Raw genomic sequence first — 24,339 nt, 5'->3', positions numbered from 1 at the left:
TTACATACCTTCTTCGCCATTTAAATATTCAGCATATTTTAATTAAATTGGTATTTGCATAAGAACTATCATAAGACTTTTCTTTGTTGTACTTTCTTAAAATGAAAACAGAGTAAGTATCAAACAGGCACCTATGACTACATCACACATGAGTATAAAAGCTTAAAATAAAAGTTTGTGTACATTTATCAGGAGATTCATTTTCAACCAAAAAAACCTAAAAGCAGGAACACTTTGTGCTTGGTTTTTCACTCCTGTAACTCTAGTTTTGAGCTGAGATTAATAAAGTTACCTTGCAGTGAAACAAGTGAAAGGGAACAGAAAACGGCTGTAATACATGAAGCTCCTCACAGTGAAGCCCCACCACTTAACTTCTAAGAAATAATGTCAGTGCAAATCATGATGTGATGAATGCTTCACCGAAATGATTCATGCCATATGGTCTGAAGAGCAAAACGGGCACAGTTTATTTTTAAAAGAATGAGAAATATGAACTTGGAATATTCATTGCTTTGTCCTGCCAGGCGGAACATTTGCTGTAGCAGGGGCCACACTTGCTGCAGGCCTGTCTTTTTTTGCTCACTTAATATGTTGCACTAGTTTGAGGCTTCAGTCTCATTCATAATGGAATAATGTCCACAAAATTATGACCAGTATTCAGCAGCCTCTTCTGCAGACAAATGCTCACTGGGCACCTACAGACTAAATCATCTTCTCACTTTGTCTTTAAAAAAATCCATGAGAAACTTCAGAAGTAAATAGGTGTAACGATTATCTTGGTAGCGAGAAGACAATTAAATTGAGTCCCCTGACAGAGGTGAAAGGTGCTGGCAATTCCATGAGTCGCTCAGCTTCCCCTTTTGTAAAGCTGCTCATGGTCAACACCTTTCTTGCTATATTGTTGTGTATTAATATATTCAGTGTGAGACTCCACTTAAGCAAAAAGAAATCTAGGTTCTTTCAATAGTCATAACACTTCTCTTGTAATGCACCGCTAGAAAAAACAGAAGCAAATAAATGTAAATGCCTGGTCTGCAAGGATTTATTTATTTTTATCAGTGATGCTAAAAGGTACGAGCACATCTCACTGAAATACTTAGGCTCCACACCTACTCCTTCTAAAGTAAATGACAAAAATCTCAGTAACTTCAACTGTGTGCAATTAAGTCCATAACATTACAGAGCTACGCTGTGCCTTATTAATTTTATTCCAACGCAAGGACAGTGAGAAGCCACTGTCTCCTTAGGCAAGTACTGGAAAAAGAGGACTAGTCAGTATGTTGCAGTCATTGTGCAAGCTGTTGATGACTGCCTGGTTGTGACCTCTCCCCCACCACCTGTGCAGAGACATGAGCCCCGAGAAAGTAGTTTGAGAGCAGTCCCTTTTCAAGAAATCGAAATTTTCATTCTGCAGAATTTATCACACTGCATAATTTCTCAAAATAATTCATTTTGGATTGAAAAATTTGATGTCATTACTTCAGGTGGCTTGGTTTGGCCTGGGAGATGTTAGAAGGGTGATTTCTAAATCAAATGTTTATGATGGGAGGTCAGCTTCAATTTCTGTGGGGTAGCCCTTAAATTCATGGGCAGGATTCTTGTAGGTAGTATAAATACATTCAGGTTCAGTGAAGTTAGTATACCCATCATTCATACCTACTTTATTTGCAAGATTGATGTAATTTATGTATAGATCAATTTTAACTTGCAGTCCCATTCCACAGTGATGTAACTAAGTTGATACTGCGTGGGGTGGGTACTCCCAAATCATCCTTAACGATAAGAAGGAGTTTACAGAAGGATTAAAAGCAATCTAACGTTAGTTTTTAAACAAGCAAGCTACACTTGTTTAAATGTCAGCAAGCCTGAAAAACAGTGCCTATTTTTTTTTAATAGATTAAAAGAACGGCTAGTACTTTTTTTACAGATGGAAGCTGAACAGGTTTAACCTGTATTAATTTAAACTGATGAAAAAAAATCTGTGTAAAGAAGTTATTTCATTTTAACAATTAAACCTGTTATTGATCTGTTTTAAACTCAATTAATATAAGCTTCTTATATTGACTTAAGCATGCATAAAGTGCTGTCTTTTCTCAGTCGTTTTTAAACTGTGCACAAACAGTACAACATTGCACATAGGCAAGTTTGTGCTAGAGGAAAGCATTTATGTAGCATATTCAAGTTCTTCTCCACTCCTATGAGCCCCTCTAGTGGTCAATAATTGCCTGCTAAACGTTTCTTAGTAGTACAAATTATTTGTACCTCTTCTGCATTAAAAAAAAGTCTGTCTCCTCTTCATTTGAATTCAAAGGATCTGGTTTTTTATTCCTGTGCTGAGGAGGACAAAGCAACTGAATCTTTTGAAACGTGCAGCTAGCGTATCTGTGGGCAGTTTTACTTTCCCTACTAGGAGCAGATAGATTGTACACACCACGTACAACCGAAAGCCTGCCCGGCTGGCAGTGCAGACCAGGAGGTGACCGCTCTGCTGCAGCAGTAAGCAGGACCCTTCCACCCCACCCTTGCCATCAGGCAGCGTGAGAATGCCCGGTGCCCATCTGCATGCCTGGCAGTAGGAACGCTTCTCAAGCAGTTTTGAATAGCGTAACAACATATGACGTACTATTCATACAAGTAGTTCGGTGAGTACTTGAGATTTACCTTAGTGTAACATCAATAGAAAATTGAGTTATGTGTTTTTGTTTTTCAGTAAGATTACAGGCAACTTGTAGTTGTAGAGATTTAATAGGAATTGGCAGAAAACCTATCCCCCAAATTCCTATCTTCATCTTGCTTTCAACACGGGGTACTTTCCAATGTATTTAAGAGAGGTGTAGACAGCCACAGCTGCATGCTCAATTAAGATGCCATTTCACATTGATTCAAGTCACTGCTGATCCAGTGCTATCTTCATTTTCTAACCTTGGCTATGCATTTCTACTCCTTCCTCGTGCAGGACTTACCTGACTGCTGAGGGAGATGGCTAACTGGCAGACTAGTGAAAAAGAAATCCTGACAAAACCCAAAAAGCTCTAGGGCGCTGATGACCTAGTTGAAGCCACATACGCCTTTCACGTGAAAGTAATGGCTGTATGCTGAGACCTCATCCTTTGGTGTTCTTGTTTGCGTATTACAAAGGGCATGGGGCAATGGCAAAGTCCACTCCTGTGGGAGTAGGCTGCTACAACATATTTTTTAGCCAGCTTTATCACAATTTTTGTTCCTCCCCCAGGGATGGGAAACTCAGGAACAGACATGGAGAAAGTTGTGGACTGAATGAATGGCAAAGTTGTGAGAAGGTGTTAGGCAACCTAAGTATATGATCACAACCAAAAATGTCTTTCCCTTGTGGGTCTCAAGACACAATTTGTGAAATTCAGACTTGTATTTCGTCATATACGTAATATCTCCACTACACAGAAAAGTTAGGATTTTTCAAAAAAATCTTGTGGAATTAAATCAGTGATTGATGCATGTGCTGGGCTATCATATATATGCAATGTTATCAAAAGACAGTAGGAGAAATTACTGGTTTATCTATTGTCCTGTAACATAAATTAGCATAATACATTTACGGCATGTAGGAAAATTTACAGAGACCCAGGGAATAATGCTGCCACCTACTTGTACCACACAGTACCTCTTAAATTACCAGATTACTTTTTAGTTTTGATAGATTATGTTATGCTAATGTTTCACTTCCAGTTGTTCCCAGTTCTTTTTCTTAGCATGCACTGTTGGGTGATATGAAAACTACTCGGTTTCTCAGAACAACTGTACAGTGATGATTCACTGTGGGTAGCATAAAGATACAACTTTAGAAAAGAAAGGGAAAGAAAATGCTATTTATGTCTTTTTCTGCATATCTTGTTTTCTTACTCTATTAATTGGACGCTCTATTAATTGGACATTAATGCTGTTTAAACAGGAGTAAGAGTTCTTACTTTCAGAATCTCCGCTCTCAGATGCATGCTCCTTCATTTAGAGAAATTATTATGTTAACCCCTTTGTAATAAAAGCCCTCTTAAAGCTCAGTCATATGGAGCAAGACACAGTTGACAGTCGTGAAAGAGACCAGTGAGCTACTGGCACTGATATACATCATATGGTCAACATGAGCCTATCAGACTTTAAGATGCTCTTCTTTTTCCCCCAACTGCCATAAATATTTTTTTGAATTTCTAGATTTCTGTCTCTGTGTGTGGGAGGATGTCATGGCTGTCCTGATTCCCATTTTTTTTAAAGCTTAGTACTCAGTAAAGCCACGTCTATATGCTAAATGGAAATAATTCAAAATAGTTGCTTCAAAAATTGTGGAGATTTCACTCATTAAGAATATCTATGTTGTAATTACTTGAATCTGATTGCATACCTTTACAGGTCTTCATCACAGATTCAGGCACTGGATTTTCTGAAGGTCCATATAAGACAACACTGATTAAAAAAAAAAAAAAAAAGCAGAATTTTCCTTCTAGTTAATAGGAAAGATAGGAGTCTATGGCTGAGCTAGATGAAATGAAAAACTCTGAGGAGGTAATGCAGCAATACTGTTTTAGAGGGAATTCGAGGAATGCTTCACCAGAAGTGGCTGTGAGTGAGCATTAAAAGACGGATAGTTTGGGACCAAACAGACAAAAAAAGCTGGTGCTAGTTTATGTCTCTCTCTCAACATTGCTGTCGCTAAGAAAAGCTTGGAAATGAGAACCCAGACATCTCAAAATAGCAGAGAAAAGAAAATCAAAGATCAGACAAAGTCACAGGTTTGGGGAGACGTGCCTTCCAGTTTTCCAATTAATAGGTCTAATAGTACTGAAACTGGAAATCCCTGCAGGTCATAGGGCTGAAAAGTGATGTGCTCAGGGAGACACAGCGGGTTACCCCACTCTATTACATGCAGTACACAATCCCTCACAGGCTACAAAGCTGTATGCCGCTTCCAAGGTCTTCCTCACAACGGCCACATCCAGCTGGAAACCCCGCATTCCTCAGGCAGGAGCTCAGGCTTGGTCACGCTCGTAGCCGGTACCATCGCGTGTGTCAGTACAACGCAACCCACCTATCGCCGCTTCCCTCCGCAATTCATTAAAAATATCACAAACAGCCTGGATTTTAAGTTCAGACGGGCTCCGGGAGCTGGGCCCCACTAGGCCTGCACCCCCAGAGTGGAAAATCAGGGTGACAGGCGCCCTGCAGTCGTGGTCTGCACCGCCTCAGGCAGAATTTCACAGTTCGAAATCACAGAGAGATCCCAGCAACGCTGCAGAGGTCCAGGCCTAAAAACCTGCTTTTTTTAACCACGTCCCAGACGAGGCGTGGGGCCGGCTGTACGGGTCTGTGGGTGGCGGAGCTGGCTCCCCAGGCAGGAGCCACGTCCGGAGGCCGAAAGGGCGGCCGCAGTCTCTCCCGGCCCTGTGTTTCTCCAGGTGGCTGGTACCTGATGGAGGGGGGGTAGGTGACGGCCGAGCCGACTGCGGCGAGCGGTGGTTTGGGGCCAAATCCCGAGCAGGGCAGCAGGGACAGCCGTGGGGCCAGGAGACAAGCCCCGCCGGGGAGGGGTGAGAGAGCTCGGACGCTCCTCGGCAAGGGAGGAAAGCAAGGGCCGGCATCTCCAGCTAAGTGCGGCGCGGTGGCACAGGGCGGCCCCGCAGCCCCTCCGAGCGGGGGAGGCAGCCGCCGGGAGACGGGGCGGGGGCAGCCCGTGGCCTCCCGCCGGGGCCTCCCGCCGGGCCCCGGGGCCTGCGGCGGCAGCGGAACGCAGCGGCGGGCGCAGGTTGCGGAGGGCCGGTTTGAGGAGGGCACAGCGCGGCGCGGCGGGCGGCGGCGGCGAGCCGCGGTGCCGGCATGAGGGAGCTGGCGCCCGGCGTGAAGATGGAGTGCGACATCTTGGACGCGCTGGAGGCCTTGGGGTAATCGCGCAGCGGCAGAGGCTCCCTCTTCGCGGGGCGAGGGGCAGAGGGGAGCCCGCTGCCGCCGCCGCCGCGCCGCCCGGCCGTGCGCGGAGCGGGGCCCCTTCGCCGCCGGCGGCAGGCCGGGCCGGAGGCGGAGGGGAGCGGAGCGGGAGCGGGAGCGCGGCCGAGGCGGCGGCCGAGGCGGGGGGGGCGGCGGAGGGATGAGGCCCGGCGGCGGCCGGGGCTGGGCCTCTTGCTTCGCCCGGGAGCGGGCGGGGGGGTCCGGCTCTGCCGCCGGCCGGGCCGCCCGCCCGGTTCCTTCACCCCTGCCGGCCTCCCGCGGAGGGGCTTCAGATGCAGCTGAGCGGACGCAGTGTAAAATTAGTTTCATTTTCAGTTATCTTACTGCCCGTGCTCTAGGGCAGTGGGTTGTTGTTTGACTAACGACTTCAACTGATGCTTCTGTTCTTGTCTGTTTAGCATGCATGGAGACATGAAACTCTGTTTTCACATACACGTGGGATAGGTGGAAATGCTTGCCTCCCATTTTCTGACAAACCATTTGGTTTATAAATTGCCACTCTTTTTTTGGTGTGTTTAAACAACGTCTGAGTTATTCCTCGACAAAAGTAACTTGCAAGGATTATTTTCTTTCTATCCGGCTTATAGTAAAATGATTTAAAAATGTGTATATTTTATGTTAAACTTGCTTCTTATCACTAATGTTTATCTCTCTGTGCAGTTACACGGGTCCCCTGTTGGAGGAGGAAGCCCTGAACAAAGCAGCAGAAAATGGATTGTCTTCACCAGAATTTTTTGAGCTTTGCATTTGGTTAGGTTCCCAAATAAAGTCACTTTGTAATATGGAAGAAAGCATCACTTCAACAGATGGTATACGAATATTAATTTATTAAAGCAATTTAGTATTTGTTCAGTAGATTTAGGCCCATGTTGTTCAGCTAGGTAGTGAAATTACAGTGTTGAAGTTCAGAAGGTAGCTGAAAGGTAGCCAAACTGAGGCTGATATTTGCATGTATGCAACTCTTGAATCTTTCAAAGGGGAAAAAAAAGGTGCTTTGGGGTTTTTTTTAGATCTGCATAAATATAAAAAGTACATTCATACATCCTATAAGTGGTTGTTATATGTAATCATATTTTGATGGCTTAAATTACAGTGCCTGGTATTTTCAGCTGGTTGGTCCAATGCAGTGTTCCATTCAGTACTGTCTGTAGATACAGAAGTTGCTTGTTAGCGCTACCTGAATCTTTCTGTTGAGTGCTGGAACTTGGATGAGATTTTTATATCGCTTATGTTTTCACAAAAAAGTAGGGAAACTAAAAACAACCATTGAAAATAATGGGCTTATGACTCCTGCAACTTGTTCATCAGAAAATTAGTTACATTGATACACTGTTTTGTGACATAAGCTGTTCACTTCCTTGTGGTGTTCATTTGCATTCTTGTCTTCAAAGACTGCTGTAGCATCACCTTCTCGTTCAACGCATGAGTACAACGTTGCTATAGCTATTAAAAGGCTTGTCTGCTTGTATGTAGGACTTTGAGAACAAAGAAAGTGTTACTAGGGTAGTAGGTGGTAAATCTTTGGGCTATTGAAACCTGCAATTTAAATGTATAAGTTAAGAAAATTAGATTACAGTTTGATGTTTCTGTTAAAAGCCATTAGCTTTGCATTTATTTATTCCCATAGGTGATAAAGATATAGAGAGTTTACAGCTTGAGATTAGTGGCTTTCTGAGAGAAATGGCTTGTCCGTATTCTTCACTTATATCTGGAGACATCAAGGACAGATTAAGAGAGAAAGAAGATTGTCTTAAACTCCTCTGTAAGTTATAACCATTTTTCCCATTTATAATACAGTATTTTATGTGCATGCTCTATCGTTATGTACAATTTACATTAAATAGTTCTTTATGTGTATTTAAGTATATGTGTACAATCATTACAACCTAGCTGAGCATGCATCAGCTCACTTTTGCAGAAGTGGGAAATAGAAAACTATGAAAAAACTATTTTAGTAGAAACTAAAATTACTTTGTGAAGTATGATTCCACCTACTGAAGACTCCTGATCCCTCTCTTGATCCAGTTCCAGCTCAGCCGAAACCGAGACCTTGCTTCCCATGTTTCTGAGAGGTTTCTGGGCAGCTTAAAAGAAAATGCTACGTGATTTGAAAGTGCTGAAAGCAGGATTGGGAGAAGCAAAGTCTAGGTTTAAGCTGGACTTGGACAAAGGAGTAGCAGCAGGAACCAGTGTGATAATACGAAACTAGCCAAGGAAGTAGGGGTCTGGTGGTAGAAGTGGGTTAAGCAGTTAAATATGATGTGTAGACTGACGATAGGAAGTCAAGTGAGAGTTAGTTCAGATAAAGAATGGGAAACTGATACTGACCTGTCCAGGAGAGAACTGAGAAAGAGTCTCCCTTTTGTCATGGTCTTGTTATAAATGTATATATTGTATTTGTATATGAGAACGTGGATGCAGAAATATTCAAGTGTCTCTAAATCTGCCATTATGACACTTTTCTCTCTAGTATTTCTAAGTACAGAACTTCAGGCTTTAAAGATACTGCACAGCAAGCAAATTAAAGGCTCTCATTTGGAAAAGCACAATGAAATTTATCAGGAAGTGAAAGCTATTTGCGATGCACTCGGCCTGCCAAACTCCTCGTCTTCTGATATTCCTCCCTTGTTAACCAATGTGGAACAAAAGGTATGGGCTTTCATGTGTTCTCTCTATTGTTAAACTGTAAGCAGTATCTCTGTAAGCGTTTATTTTAGAGTTAAGGGCCCAACAGTCTAATCCATAAAAGCCCTATCTGACAAGTGCGAAGGAATTTTTATTCTGAAAGCCAGCTTAGTGTTTAAGTTAAACTGTTTTTGTTATGAGGTGAAGTATTTCAGCATTTCCCTGAGAATGCAGTGTATCTGATGAGGCATACTTTGCCATGCAAATTTAAGGTATGAGTTGAAGTAACATGGTTTTCCTGTTACCCATTCAAATGTGCTGCAGCAAGCAGAAGACTTTGGGTAATAACTGATTGCGCATTTATGTACCTGTAGTCACTTCTGGCATCTATTTAAATTTAATATCCAAAACTTAATTTTTTGCTTTTTAATTTATGACTTAATTGCAAGTATTGATTTGTTAGTGCCATTTCCTTAGTTGCAGAAGAGGATGAAAATGCCTGAATTACCAATAGCCAGTGAATAAGCCAACTTAAACCTTATTCAATAGGATAGTTCTTTCAGTTGTGTCCCACCACTTTCTAACTCATTTCACTGATGTGATCCTTAATCTGACTTTCTCACTGCAGAATATAAATAGGCTCTTGGAGTGGAATTTATCTTCTGTGTCAGGCAGCTAAAAGTTGTGCTCTTTATTTCTCCCTAGTATTTGGGGAGAGAGTGGGTGACTGATCCCCTTTAAGAATTATGGGAGATACATGGAATGAATCTCCCTCTGTTGCTGAGTCTGAGTTTATACATGATTATGCTTTTTTTTTTTCCTTCTTCCTTCTCTTATTCTCATCGGCCAGTGGGCAGTTGAACATTTTGAGGTTTTGGGGAGAGGACCTGTTACTTGCATGATTTTTCTTACATCTGTACATCTTTAGTGTGACAAGATGAAGCCTTTAATAGATTCATTTATAAAAAGCAGCATCCAGGTGATGGTGAAAATGCCTATTCCTGCACTATTAACTGTGCTTGATCTATTTAGTTCTAACAAAATCTTTACATCCAGTCTTTCCATTAAATATTTTTGGAAGGATGAAGAAACAATTCTAGCACTGTTTTCTGAGGATTAAAATGTCAGAGTTCCAGCTAATAACTGATTGATTGAAACTTGCGTAGTACTGTTGATCGCCCTCTGTGTGTGTTAGCTGTGTTTACACCCATGTGGGTTTGTACGCTGCAGCCAAGGGCAGTGGCCTTCCTTGCGCACTTCCTTGCTTCACTTCTTGGGTAGAGATTTAGTTTCATCCCATGTTAAAGGGGTAGGACTGTAGTTTGGCAACTGCAGGACAGCAAGACCAGAGCTGGTGGGCCAGTTCCTTCACGCGCACATAGAGTCTAGAAAGTTTTCTCTGAATTACTAGACTCCTGGTACCTGCCACCTTTTGGAAAGTCCAAGGTTTCCTTTCAGATAGGATCACAGGCTTCCTAAGTACTAAAATGAGCAGAATCTTCAAAGCGTGTTGCCTTTTTTAATCTTTTTTTATTTTATTTTATTTTTTTATTTTAATAATACTGCCTGGGCTACTTTGTGATGGTTTTCTGGTCCGTCAGTTCCACAGTGGTTACACCACTTATACTCACTTCAGTACAGATGAACTAGTTCATTCATCTTCTGTGACTCCAAATTAATAGTGTAATTTGTTTTCTGCATGTTTCATCCCTTACAAACAAAGGATTTTTTTTTCCTACCTGCCAGGAGATTTTGTAGAATTTCTACTGTATGTTTCCTTGTCCTTCATCCCTTACTTTAATATAGGACAGGTTCAGAGTTATTTTGATACAGTACAAAGTTAGACACCTACATCTGTAGATGTAGCTGCGTTGGAACGGTGATACCACCAACTGGAATTCATGGGCTTTGTAAACATTTTTTTCAGAGTGCCATTTGTAACTTTTTTTTAGATTCTCACAAAAACTCACTTGAAATGATCAATTTCTTTTTCCAGATACTTTGTTGTTTCTGATTTACTTAGGTTCTGTGTAAAATTGCACTGTTGATTTTTAGTATTACACTATATAATTTGTAATAGAAACTTACATACCAATCTAGTATTTTTATTGAATTTGCAAATGTATCTACAGCATTTCAACATGTCTACTCTTTGTCTCTGTCTAGCATCTTCAGCATTGTCAGTAGCTGTGGGAATAGTTCTGAGAATAGTTTGGCTGTGCAGCAGCAATCTACCAAAGGGACAGATCACACATTGTATTTTGGTATGGAATGTTAGAACATTGATTGTTTTTAATAGTTTTTCAGTTTATTTAAAAGACTAGTATAAAATCAGGATTGCTTTCTTCATTCAAACTATGAGTTTTATAGTAGCTCAAGCTTTGAATATGCAATCGTAGAAAGTACCTTTTAAATTTGCATTTCCTGTAATAAATTGGGATAGTGGTTATCAACATACATAGAAAATTTGAGAGATGAATTGACAGTATTACAGCCTCCTACCACTAAATATATTTTATTTTACTGTATAGCACTGAAAAACTAACAGTAATTTTTTGGTTTTTTAAGATGCTGTTCCCTTGTAAAGTTACAAAGGGTAACTCTGGGAGGCATTCTGAAATTTAGTACCAAAACCCCCGTAAATTCTAAATTAACATTGATGAAAGATTCAGAAAAGTTTATGCTGGCGTTGTGCCTTGTAACTCATCCTCACATCTGGCTTTTTTCCAGTCAAGATAGTGTAAATTTCAAACCTAATTACAAAGTGACATTCTAATAGTGTTTATTTGAAAGACTTCTTAATATGATATTATTTGAAAGACTTCTAAATTTTTTTTTGCCCACACTATTTGTTTCCTAATATGTGAAAAGTAGTCCACTAATAGTCGAGAATGAAAAGAAACTATAAAGGGTTACCAAAGAAATTAAATCAAAACTAAGCTAAAATAACATTTAAGTGAAATATGAGAAGAATATCTTTAAAAATATTTGGGAATACTTCCTAGAATTTATTCATATTTAAGTTAATGTGTTGCTTTTAACTGTTAGTGTTTAATAGTTTTACAGACGTAATGGTGCCTGTACATTAAGTATCAATGTAGTTGCAGGGAACAAGACGAAAAGAGTTGTCCTGTTCACCAGACGTAAAGGTCAAACAAAAATGTCTTTAAAGTTAGATAAATATTGAAATTAAAATGATCTGCAGGTAAACAGAAGAGAGGCAGAGGATGGGTTAAAAATATTTTGTGCTTAACATTTTAGGTGATCTTTCTGCAATTGTGCAGTATACCTTATGACTAATTAAGACAATGTTCTTTCCTTAAAGTGTGATAGTTTAACTTAAATTAATAAAATAACACCTCTCTCCAGGTCAGGTTTTTTTCAAAATTTTAGAAACCCTGGAGGTACAGGCACATATGATGTTTATCTGTGCAAATGGTGTTAAACATAAAAATAATTGCTCTGTTTTGACAGAGGGTAAAGATAATTAATAAATACATGGAACATGGTAGTGAAATGTGAGCTAAATTTTTTTTTAAAGGAGTATAGACTTATAAAACAGATGAGAAATGTCACGTTCAATACATAAAGATATGCTTTATTTGGTAACAATAGAATAACTGTATATTTTTATACAACAGATTTTGAAGTCAATATTTTTGTCTCAAACAAATCCAATAACTGCTTTGTTTTTTTTAGAGTGTGTGAACTTCCCAAGCAATTCCATAAATATTTAATGTTACCAAGGTCGTTTGTTCCACAGTATGTCGAATAGTCGAATATATTCATCTCCATTTAGCTTTTAAGTAATTGGTTTGGTTTTTGCAGCTGAGTGTGTGAGAACTCTAGGATGATTCGGCTGTTACAATTTCTTTTACATTTCTATGAGTATGTTTTCACTGCTGTTTTATCTGGGCACTGCTTTTAGTATTGTTCCCACTTACACATACAGACTTCTTTCTGGGTTTTGGTGGCAGTGGTGGGTTTTTTAAATTCCTGCTTATCATTCTTAATCTAGGCCAACTGTCATGTTTAGGAGTGTGGGTTATAGCATAGATTCTCACATCAGTTGTATTCTTGTCTTCTGGCAGACAGGTGTATGTTAAAGCTCTTGTGCTCATAGCCCTGTCATCAGTCAAGGTTGGATGATGTATTCTGCAACTGTAAGGCAGCTAAGCTTATTTCACCATTATAGTTGTAGGATATGCCCTCAGAGTCCTGCTGATGGGAGTGAGGGAGTAAAGTAGAGATTCAGTAATCTGGGTATGACTTTACAGTGTGTCACGAACATGAACATAGACCAGTTCATCAGTGAAAAGATTCCTCCTTAAATGTCACTTGATTAATAAACCTGTCACTGGATAAAATTACATAGATATTCTCTTTAACTTGGAAAGAAAAGGTTGCAGAAATCTGGGGGCAGTTTCCCAGTCAATAAAGGATTGTTTCATTTAGCTGCTCTTTTTTCTTCTAGTTCTGATTTTCACTGATTCTCTTCCTTAACTGTTCTCTCTAAACTTCCTTTCATTTTTCAGTTTATGGAAATCAGGAGCACACAGTGCTGGGTTAGGTCTTTTGATTGTGATCAACTTGTGATGGCAGAATGTATGGCTTTTTTATGTGGAGCCCAGTGTTGTATTTACCTCTTGGCTGCCCTTGCAGCTGCAAACTTGCAATAATTCTAATCTCTAGATAGTGTTCAGGACCACTGGTTTCCAGATTTTCTTTCACTCTATAGCTGTAAATCACATTGAGGATTTGTTTTGATTTTGTTGTGTTGTTTTTTTCCAGCAGCCAGTCTCATTTTGATAGACACTCTTCCTTTCAACTCATTAGAACCTTTGAGGTTATATTTCTGACCTTAATGGTATATGGATAGACACCTCTTGCCTAATAGAATTTTTAATTAATCTGCTGTTTATTCCTTCTTCTATACTAACTACTGATTTCTTCATCTCTTGCTGTCATGCTGATGTTATTATGTTGTTGATTATTAACTTTAGGTTTTGATTCTTCAGACATTTATTTAAATTCAAGCATAGTTTGTGCTTAGGTACATTTGAATTTTGAAGTAGATTGAGAGGCATCATGTACATGCCTCACTAAAACCAGAACAAGTTAGCTACATTTAGAAGACAGACACATCAGACAGCCCTGGAGGGCTTTTTGTAAAGAAAATAAAGGTTGCAAAGGAGCAAGAAGTAGCAGAGAAGAGAAGTGTAGGGATCAGTAGGGTACATGAAACTGAACTTCACCCCTTATTGTAACCTCTTTTTTGATATGGATGGAGTATAATAGCAGGGAATATTACAGTAACTAGATGGCCACTTTTCAGATACTACTAGGCTGTCGTTTCTGCTGGAGTAAAAACACTGTTTCCCCATAATTTGCTCACTGCACAGTATTTTTTACTTCAGGCTTTTTGTGGGGGGATTATGTTTTTAACTTGCCACAGCGCTGCCCAAAGGTGATGTAAAAAGAACAAAATATGCACCTTGGTTTTCAGACAACATTTGAGATCAGATTCTTTCCTTGGTATATGCAAAAAAAGGAAAAGGAGGTAATTACGAAAACCCTGAAATGTGAGAGTTGATTTATCAAGTATCCTTTTCAAGTAGCTTTCTTTAATCAATTAACTAGCTGCTCTAGAATTTTATTTGTCTCCTAGAGTTTTTTTTCATAGTGATCACTGGAGATGATATTGCAGAAATATGTAGAGCTCAAAACTCTGACAAGATGAACTAAGATAATACTGGAAGAGCGAGCTTTGAACCATACCTTTATGATAAACATAATGTAAATGCCTGTGTGCCTACATGAAGTCTTACAATCCTTGCAAATGTATCTAATGGCTGTCCTCAGTTACAGGTTTCAGTGTAGATCATGCACTACCTCAGTCCTTGTGATATGTAAAAGAAAATGAACTCTAGTTTTAGTCTTGTTTGACTTGGTTCCCCATAATTATTTACAAAAGCAAATAAAGATGTAGTTCTCCCCATCAGACTGTATGCAAAACTTGCAGGAACAATAATATGCATGCAGTCTACTCCAGCTGAAAAATCAGTTGGCTGGATAGTTATGTACAAGTGTTGTGTGCATTCATGATAACGGTTTTAGAAGAGCTGTGCCAAAGGAAGTTCCTTCAAGGAGAGGAGGTAGAGGTTTCTTGTAATGAGAGAGGAGAATGCAGTGGAGTTTGGAAGGCAGAAAGAGAGAGCATACTTCATCCCCGATTATTGAGGGCAAAAACTAATGGAAGAAGTATAAGCAAGGCTGATTTGGAGTGAATGCAGACTCGCGTAAGTTTGGAGTCTTAAATGTAATGTTAAATGGAACCAATCATAAGATTAGAAGAAAATTAGTGAGACAGAATGACCACTTTCCTATTGCATCTCCTGCCTTTCTTACTAGCACCCGTCACCAGATTTTTGTAGCCAAGTCTAGCATTTGGTAACAGAACTCCTAGCTTCCAGTTGTTACATTTCCTTAGCTGTAGTTACAACACTTAATAATAAGTACAATGAGTAGTTTAACTAGTCCTACTGCCTATAAGCACTTGATAAATTTGCCTTATAGATATTGTTCTATTATAACTGGGAGAAGTCGTGTGCCATAAAATATTTTTGTATAGAGGTTGGTCATGTAGTGAAAGTATTCAGGAAATCTTTTTGTAACAGATGATAAGCCAGAAGATGCGTATCTATTTTTATGAGTCTGCCAAAACAAATGTGCTATATTTGATCTTACGAGTAGCAAATAGTGATGGCAGCAAATTGTGCTGAAATAAATGTAAATATCACTTGTGTTCTGAGAAGTCTGTGTTTCGTTTCAGATAAAGGACATTCTCTCAAAAGTTCAAAATAACCATGTGGGGAAATCACTGCTAACAAAACCTCTGAATTCTGACCAAGTGGTAAAAAAACCCTCTCCATTTCTTTTCTGTATTTAACAGGATGGTCAAATTAATGCATACGGCTTCATCTAACTTTGTCCATCTTACAGTCACTACTCTATTGCTAAATATTAACACTAAAATTCTATTGCTAAATATTAACAATGCTAATCAGATACTTCTAGAATTATATTGTAAAACGGACTTTGTGTTGATTCATCCACTTACTAACTTTCAAAATATTTTTAATATACATACTACTGTAGCACTACACAGATGCACCCCTAATTGTATGTAGTTTATAGTGGGCACCTGGGGATAGACATCTTAGTTGCTGAATGGGGTTAACTTTAAATTGACTTCTGTAACTTTATAGATTTGAATATTTGGCTTTTTTATTGTAACACTGCAGGAAAGATTGGAAAAAATTAATGATGCTCTTCGCAGTGAGTACGAATGTCGCCGACGTATGTTAATGAAGAGGCTAGATGTGACAGTACAGTCTTTTGGCTGGTCTGATAGAGCAAAGGTAAGCTTGCTGTATTTTTTGCTTCCTGTAGGTGGGAGTCTGCTACAGTTCTCCAGGTCTTTGTACCGAATATACATACCATGTAAATACACTTCCATTGCTGTTGTCTTTTTTCCAACCAATTTCTCATCCTGTGTTGTAACATCCAAGTCCTAGATATTGAGGAAGGGGAAGGATTAGATGGCACAGTCCATCCTTTGTGACTGTTTATAGCTTTACAATTATAAATTCTAGCATCCTCTATTGGGGTTTCTCATTTTAATAAGTTCACATTTCCCCTTTTTCTTTCCTATACCCACACCCCCCCGATCAAGTAAACTAGGAGGGAACCTCAGCATTTCTCATGCAGATGCCAGAGGAAGACAAACACTGGGCCTTAACATAGATTGGGTGCAAAGAGTGACTGCCCATAAAGTCAGTGAGATTACAGTGACTGCTACCTATCTTGGATTCAAAGTTACTGAATAAACAGATGGACAGTTGAACAGGTTATTTGAATAGCAGCTTGTATGAGAAAAGCACACATTTACTTGTAATCCTTCAAGTGACTAAAAATTCAAAACCACTCCTGGATTTTCTCTGCTGGTATCATTTTAAATGTGATCATTTCATTTGTACTATTTCCTAGCTGTATGTTAAAAAATAGTCATAACCAGTCTGATATTTCTAAGCTAGAAATACATATTGTTTCTATCCAAGAGAGTAGCGAGATAAGATACAAAAAGTTTGTAATTTGATGAATATGCATGTGTACTAGCTGGAGGCAGATGGTTTTGCTCATGAACTACAAGATCAACTTTGCTTCCAAAGGTTTGTGTAGAAAGCTTAAGATGGATAAGTCTTAAAACTTTGAAAGCTTGCTGAAAGTATGGATTGTTACAAGTCTTTTCTGGTGTCGCAGTTTGTCCTTGACACATGCAGACAGAATCGGTTTTGCGAAGCTCAAGTATCACTGGAAGATGTGAGTCTCGATGCTGCTGTGCTGCTTTGGAATGGCTCACTATTTAATTTCTGCAGGGGTTGTGAATGCTTTTATGCTGCAAGAAAGGAAAAGGAGAAGGCATTTAGCTCACAGAAGCCAGGAGATGTCCCTATGTGTATAACTTCCTGATAGCTGTACCAATAAAGCTACGTATTTTCAAATTTAAAGTATGCTTCTAAAATGTAGTTGATGTTAACTGATGACTAACTGAAACAGACTAAAATTTTAAGTCACTTGGTATTATTCCATTCAAACAACATGAAAAACAATGAATGCACTTTCACAATAGAATAAAGAGATTTTTAATGATGATGTAGTAGTAAGATGGTACTTATAAAGACTGTTGATGTGAAATAGTATGTAGTTACAGAAATAACAAGGTTACATGTTAATTCAAAATTACATATGATTTTTAATCTTTTTTTCCTTATTTCTCTTGTAGTAATATTTGTTTATAACTTCTCTAAGCAGGTGTTGGGGATTGAAAATGTTTTGGCATTGATATAATTTAGATTTTAATTTTTTTTTTTTTAAGCCAAGAGGCAAATTGTTGTCCTTTTTTATTTATTTGTTAGCTTGCCTTTTTTTCCCCACCATTAAATAGGTATTGATACCTTTTTCTGCTTTTGATGGCATGGTATTTTTTGTGGTTTGTTTTTGTTGGTTGTTTTTTTTTTAACTTGTTCAGTCCCCAAGAGGGGTAAGTTTGCAGACTGAAATGGATCCATAAATGGTGTAGTAATTGCCTAGCAAAACAATCATGTAAAGGAACAGCACTTGATGTCCGGTCCATCCAAGATCAAATTTTTTTTTTTTTTACTCTGAAGATCATTCTGGACATTCCCAGAAAGTGTATTTATTTTTCTTTTTTGTTCAACAAATGAAACATCAAAGTGTGTTTGGAAAAAATCTTATTTTCTCTCCTTCTCAGTCTCACTTTTTCATGGCTTGCACAAGTGTTTTGCTGCATTGATACATTTTAATTTTTTGTCCACAAATTGACCTTACTTTGAAGCTGTTCTGTTTTCACCACATTTAGAAGTGATCTATTGAATATGGCTATGTAAAACTCTTGAGAGAGCAGTTTGGACTCTTAAATTTTAGGTTTTAGATGTGTTGGAAAACATCAAAGAATCTGTTTGATACCAATGGATAGGAGAGTTTCTTTTGTAACGGTGCTAAGTTTCAGCATCAATTGTACAAAAAATGCTGCTGATTATGTTTAATAGCTCTATCAATTTGAAGAGAATTGGTAACAACTGGCACTATATTTTGTAAGATAACCCAGATGTTCAGACATTACACCCTGTGTTCAAGCTGAAACTTACTGAGACCAATACATGGTTTACAGTAAGTGTGTGTGTGTGTGTTTTATGCCTAGCAATTAAGTTGTGTTTGATTTTATCATTTAGGTAAAAACAGATGACATAGCACGAATCTATCAGCCCAAGCGCTATGCATTATCTCCAAAGTCAACTATTACATTAGCTCACCTTCTTGCTGCTCGAGAAGATTTATCAAAGATCATAAGAACAAGTAGTGGATCAACACGGGAAAATACAGTCTGTGCGATCAACAAGGTATACTTTTTCTTTCTGGGATGTGATAAAAGGACATGGGAGTTTACAGACCTATCAAAAGTAATTCCAGAATTATACTCTTTTCTTAATACTTTCTTTTTGCAAAATACCTGGTGCTTTAAGAAAGGAAGGCTTGCAGCATTCCAGTAAACATTGCAGCAACTTCTTTTTTATCTTATTACACAGTCATGCAACAGGATGAAACAGCAGTCTAGATGAGAAGGAACAGTGGTGGGGGGTGTACGTGTGTGCATGCATGCACATGCACATGTGTGTAAATGACCTCGAGTTCAGTGGAACTGCACACGTCAAGTTAAGGATACATGCAAGTCTTTCTGGTGTCAGTTCCTGGGCTACCTCTTGCCAGGATTACATTGTTCAGTTTGTAAACTAGCATCTTTAGTTTATCAGTATATTAAAATCACAAAAGTTTCTGTGGAAGTGTCATTTTGCTGCAAAGTAAAATTACTTGGTTTGGCTACCGTAATCAATATTGTACTGCTTTCTTGTGTATGATAAAAGCTGAAGCTTGCAAGTAATGAAGTTAGTTTCACCATTCAAATGGTGACTTAAGCCTGGTTTTATTAATCCTTTATTTACAGATTTTTAAAAAGTTTTGTGCATCATTTAGATACCCTTTAATGTGTTTTGATCCCAAAGATTATGAAATTTCTTAATTATTGTAGAATCTCAGAGAAAGTTGTTTGGTTTTTCTTTTTTTCCTTGAGAGGACTTTAATTGGAGTGCTTGAGACTGACCAGAGTATGTTAACATTCATCACACAGAGAGTTTAGGAAATACAAAAGCAACGACAAAAAGGCCTATTTGGATACCTCTTTGTTCTTCAACTTGATGTTTTGTGTAACTTTGTCCAGTACAGTCTCCCTTTTTGTACACTGAGTAATATCCACCAAAGTCAAGATCCCTTTTTTTTGTTGTTGTTGAAAGTGTTACTGCAGCATGTTATGTATTTTGTCTGTTCCAGCTCTCTACTGAGTGTTGTTAGTTTCTAATCTAAGGCAAACTGGCGTTCCTTTTAGAGTTGCACATCAGTTTGCCAGTTTATGTTTTCTGCCAGCTGATTCGGTTTGAACTTTAACTTTGAAATTTAAGTAGAAGAGCTGCACCTTAAGGAGTCTTTTCTATATGAATATATATTTATATATTCCTATGTATTATATATGAATCATGTATATTGCTTATCGTAATACTAATACTTCACATGTGTGTGGTTTTCTTCATAAAGATTTCACAAAAGTAACATGAGCTAGCTAGTTGCAGTTATTTCAATTTTACAGGTGGAAAATGGGATCACTTTCAGAGTTCTGTTGTGTTGTGGCAAGTTACAAGGACAGGAAATAGGGATTCTTCTGTCAAGCTCCACACCGAGGCGACCTTATTTCCTGTAAAGAGCAGGCAGCATGTCTTTGTCCATAGGAGAAGAACCCTGTGTCCCTTCAAGTTATTACTATTTTTTTTAAACTAAAAATGACCTATTTTTCTGTATAGGTTCTGATGGGGAGAGTACCCGACCGTGGAGGCAGACCAACAGAGATTGAACCACCTCCTCCCGAAATGCCTCCTTGGCAAAAAAGACAAGAAGGTGGTGGAAGGGGTGGCTGGGGAGGTGGGGGTGGTGGTGGAAGAGGCAACTGGGGGGGTGGAGGGGGTAGAGGAGGAGGAGGAGGTGGTGGGTTTGGAGGTGGGGGTTTCAGAGGTGGTGGAAGAGGTGGAGGTGGCTTCCAAGGTGGCAGGGGAGATTATGGTGGCAGGGGAGGTTATGGTGGCAGGGGAGGCTATGGTGATCCATATGGTGGAAGAGGAGGGGGAGGATACCGAAGATACTAAAATACTGTAAATATTAACAGAGTAACTGGCAAAATATAGTGGTGGTGTTTACTGGTATCAGGAATTTAGATATGTTAACTTGGGTTTAGGTTAGAATTAAGTATGACCATATGAATCATTGCATTAGACCAACTGATGTTGTCATTGAATTCTTTTAGTTAACTGACCAGAACTTTTATACTAAAATGTGATGACTAAAGTTCTTTTTTTTCGTACTGCTCATATGGTGTTTTTTAGTATGTCATTTTATTTAAAATAAGCCTCAGAAAACTGAATAAACCCCTTTCTAAACAAACAAAAAATATATTATTTAATGTTCAGGCCTCTCTAATTATTGCATGTTGCATGTCCACTCCTCTGCTCCAAAATGTTGTGTAGAAAAAACAAAATAGGCCTAAGAACCAGATGGAAACACTTTTAAGAGACTCTAGAATGCTGCTTTCAGCCTTTTTCTCTTCATGTAGTTTTCATGTGGGACGCGTAAACAATTTTTAATGTCAAATGTTAAAATCCTTAAGGCTTTGGTCAAAATTGTTCAATGAGGTTTCTTATTCTTCCAGAACTTCACATAAAAGTAACACTCTGAATTAATACTCTACAGAAACTAATAAAAGCAGGTTGTTTTGTGTGTTCATAAATATATCAGAGACTATTTGAAGGTCACAGCATGTACTGTAAACTCAGAATCATGGTAAGTTTTGATAGTGTCTATTTTCATTTTACCTGTTTTCCATTTTATTGGTGTTCCATAAACACATATTAAGATCAGATTGGGCAAGAAACTTCTGCAGCCATCACATCTGGTAAGAGTTCATCTATATATTCCTTCTGAATCAGCCTTGAGACATAAAGGTCAAATAAGCTGAGCTTCTTGAGAAAGAACATACCATTTCTCCCCCGCCTGCTGTATGTTTGGGAATAGCCAACTGCTCAGCTAACAAGACATTTCATACAGCAGTTGCCCTTCCTCAGTGACTTCTCTCTCTCTTACTCTGCCAACCAATTGGTCTGATAACCTAAAAGAAACTCTGTCTTGATATCGCATGGGTGCCTTCTCCTTCATGGGCAGTGGTAGTGTAGAAGGAGGAGTTAGCTTTCCTACAATTACAGCTGTAAATACATGTAGACAAGCATTAAATTTAGAGCTGTTGGTTGAAGACAGTTTCTGTTGTCCAGTGTCTTTTAGATCGCCTCCCCTGCTGTGAGGCCAGAGTACAGAGGTGGAACAGGGAGGTGATGCCCAAGTATATACTCACAACAGTATTTTATCAGGGTCAGGCTACTACAGAGAGATTCAGGAAGGCATCTGATAAACCTGGGTGTGTCTGTTGATTGCATAGCACAGAAACCTTGAAGCACTTGGGAGTGTGGAGCTGTAGGCTTAACTGCAGATTGAACTTTAGGATTTGATTTTGGTTTTATGTTCCACAGTTACGAGTTCTTTCTGTACAGATTTCCTATTGGTGTCCCCATTTGGCATTGCTTTAAAGATGTTACTTTACCTTCAGGAACATGCGCATCATGTCCTGTTTCATAGGCAGCTTTATGCATGAATGTAAAGCTCTGTTCAAAATCAAATTACTATCTCTTTCAAAAGCCTGTGTCAGATTTTATTAATTAGCCATCACCAACCTTTTCATTTGAAATTTTAATCCAGATGATAAACTTCAGAAGTTTCTCTCCTATTACTTCCTCTCTGATCACAGTCTGCTTGAGAATGCTGCTTGTGATATGATTGATAGAGACAGCCTTACCCATACCTTAGGGTCCCAGCAGGTGCCCAGCACAAAAGGGCAGGTGTTTTTCTTGCTTGAACATGTTAGCTTCAATGTGAACTCTTGAAATAATGGCTGAACTTCACCCAACTGCTAGCAATATAGTTCCTGTGCCATTTTTTTTCTGTACCCCTTTCTGGCCTAAGCAGTCGTCAGCCTCTGCAGTCATTATGGAGAGACCCTCACGGGTCACACAGGAGCATAGTACTGGTTTCCTTGCTTTTGAGCTTGGTTTTTGCCTAATGCTCTGGAATAGCTCACAAATTGATGACGTACTAAGTGAGACTGCTGGCCTTGGAGGTGAAGTGTTGGTCAGTAAAGGAATGGAAAGAGTAGTTTTTAACAACCAAAGCCTAAATATAAAATTCTGTTTGCTCATCTCAGTGTTACTTTCTGCTACAAGTGATTTCCGAATAGCAGTCAAGCATTTAGCTTCACTGAGGAAATATGCTAGGAAGATCAAATGGCTTATCTACGCATAACAATTTCATCAGTCTTAAGATGTGAAGTTGCACTGGTTTAGTTGAACTGTTGTAACTGTGTATGTGGATGTGCCTTGGTACTTTTACACTTGTCAGTTTACCCTGTTTGTAGCAAGCAGGACAGAGCTGGTTCACTTGATGGTTTACTTCATTTAGAAATGTGCCCACATGTAATTCTAACAGTTAAACTATTACAATATCATATTTCACTGATATTTATGTAGATTATGTAAAAGATGGAAATTTAAATAGGTTGGAGATTGTGGTGTTTAATCTGGCCATTTCATTTTTTCTTAAAAAATTCCAAAATGTGAAGCCAGTAGTTGAAAACTAAAGTAAGCACCACCACATTTCATAGAGGTATCCTTTTCTGTCCTCTGTTGTCAGAATGTATGCTTTTACTTTATCAAAAGATGCAATAATACCATAAAAATAATTGATTTAAACCTCTTCTCAAATTTTCTATGTTTGTCTTGAAAAAAAGTATTTTCAAAAATTCTGTTGTAAGTAAAAGATTTTTCATATATATGTTTGTGAGCATTTTTGTGTTTATTCACACTTAGTGAATATCTACCTGAATATTGTTTTGTTTGATCAAGAATTGAAAAATAGGTTGGGGTTTTTTTTCCGGATTTGAGAGACACTTTTGTTAAGAGCTGTAAACACTAAGGAATAAAGTACTGTATTTGAAGTTATTTATTTGCATCACTTGTGTAGTGTGATTTGGATCCACTATCATATGTTCCTAAGGAAGAATGCCTGCTGGTGACTTACAATAGTGATGGAACTTGTTTTTCATTATCATAAAAAGTAACAGATGATACATTTTGACCAAAATGGAGAAGGCTGTAGATAACAATACAGGAAAATTTCAACAGCCAGGGCATGTCACAAATATATCCATATTACATTGTCTGGGATTACTAAGGAATCTCAGTTAAATTTTATCTTGGTAAAAAAAAAAAAAAAATTACATAGGTCTATATGATCATTACTTTTGTCTTTACATGAAGGAGGGAAACATCCTCCAATTACTTCTGAAGTTTTTGTTTTTTAATTTCTATAATTATGAAGTAAAACACAGTTTGTTTCATATATGCAAGACTGTAGAGATTTGCCCATATAAATAGGAATTGTGTTTTCAGTAGTCTGCATTCCTTGTCTTCTTCCCTCACCTCCCTCAGATGACTGAAGATAACTGAATGAATGTTCATTACCCCATATAAAAACGTATTTGAGATAAGGTATTTTGAGGTTTACTACAAGGTAAAGAATAGCAAGTCTTTAGGGTGCTACAATGCTGCCTGTGTAATAGCCAGCATTAGCAGATGCTACAGAAGCCTCGTTTAAACTTATCATGCTGTGACATCTTTTCAGAATTAGCCTTAACAAAAATGAGAGACTGTGCTAATGAAGAATTTTTCTTTCTAATACTTGGAATATGAGTAGCAAAACCATGTCTGTACTGTGTCAACCACTAAAATACTGAAAGAATAATCTGCAAATACCTAGCTTCATATATTTTCTCAGGCAATGTTCCAGGGCTCACAGAAGGTCAAACTAGACTAGGGACTCTGGTACTAGGTTAATCCTGCAGAAGCATCTTGGATGACAGAGTCAAGGAATATGAATACAGGTTGTTGATTTTCTATCTCA

General features: G+C 38.6%; 1 protein-coding gene across 1 annotated transcript; it reads left to right on the top strand.

Annotated features, from left to right (window-relative positions):
• The first annotated feature begins 5,723 nt into the window (after window positions 1–5,723).
• On the top strand, window positions 5,724–23,378 carry FAM98B (family with sequence similarity 98 member B). Its single transcript, XM_052782487.1, has 8 exons — window positions 5,724–5,906; window positions 6,631–6,779; window positions 7,598–7,732; window positions 8,441–8,619; window positions 15,428–15,508; window positions 15,900–16,016; window positions 18,411–18,578; window positions 20,088–23,378. The coding sequence occupies exons 1-8, from the start codon at window positions 5,842–5,844 to the stop codon at window positions 20,424–20,426; spliced, it is 1,233 nt and encodes a 410-aa protein (XP_052638447.1). The 5' UTR covers window positions 5,724–5,841; the 3' UTR covers window positions 20,427–23,378.
• The last annotated feature ends 961 nt before the right edge of the window (window positions 23,379–24,339 follow it).

The sequence above is a fragment of the Harpia harpyja genome, chromosome 3 (genome assembly GCF_026419915.1).
Source record: "Harpia harpyja isolate bHarHar1 chromosome 3, bHarHar1 primary haplotype, whole genome shotgun sequence".
NCBI lineage: Eukaryota > Metazoa > Chordata > Aves > Accipitriformes > Accipitridae > Harpia > Harpia harpyja.
This window is presented reverse-complemented; position numbering and strand designations above follow the sequence as displayed.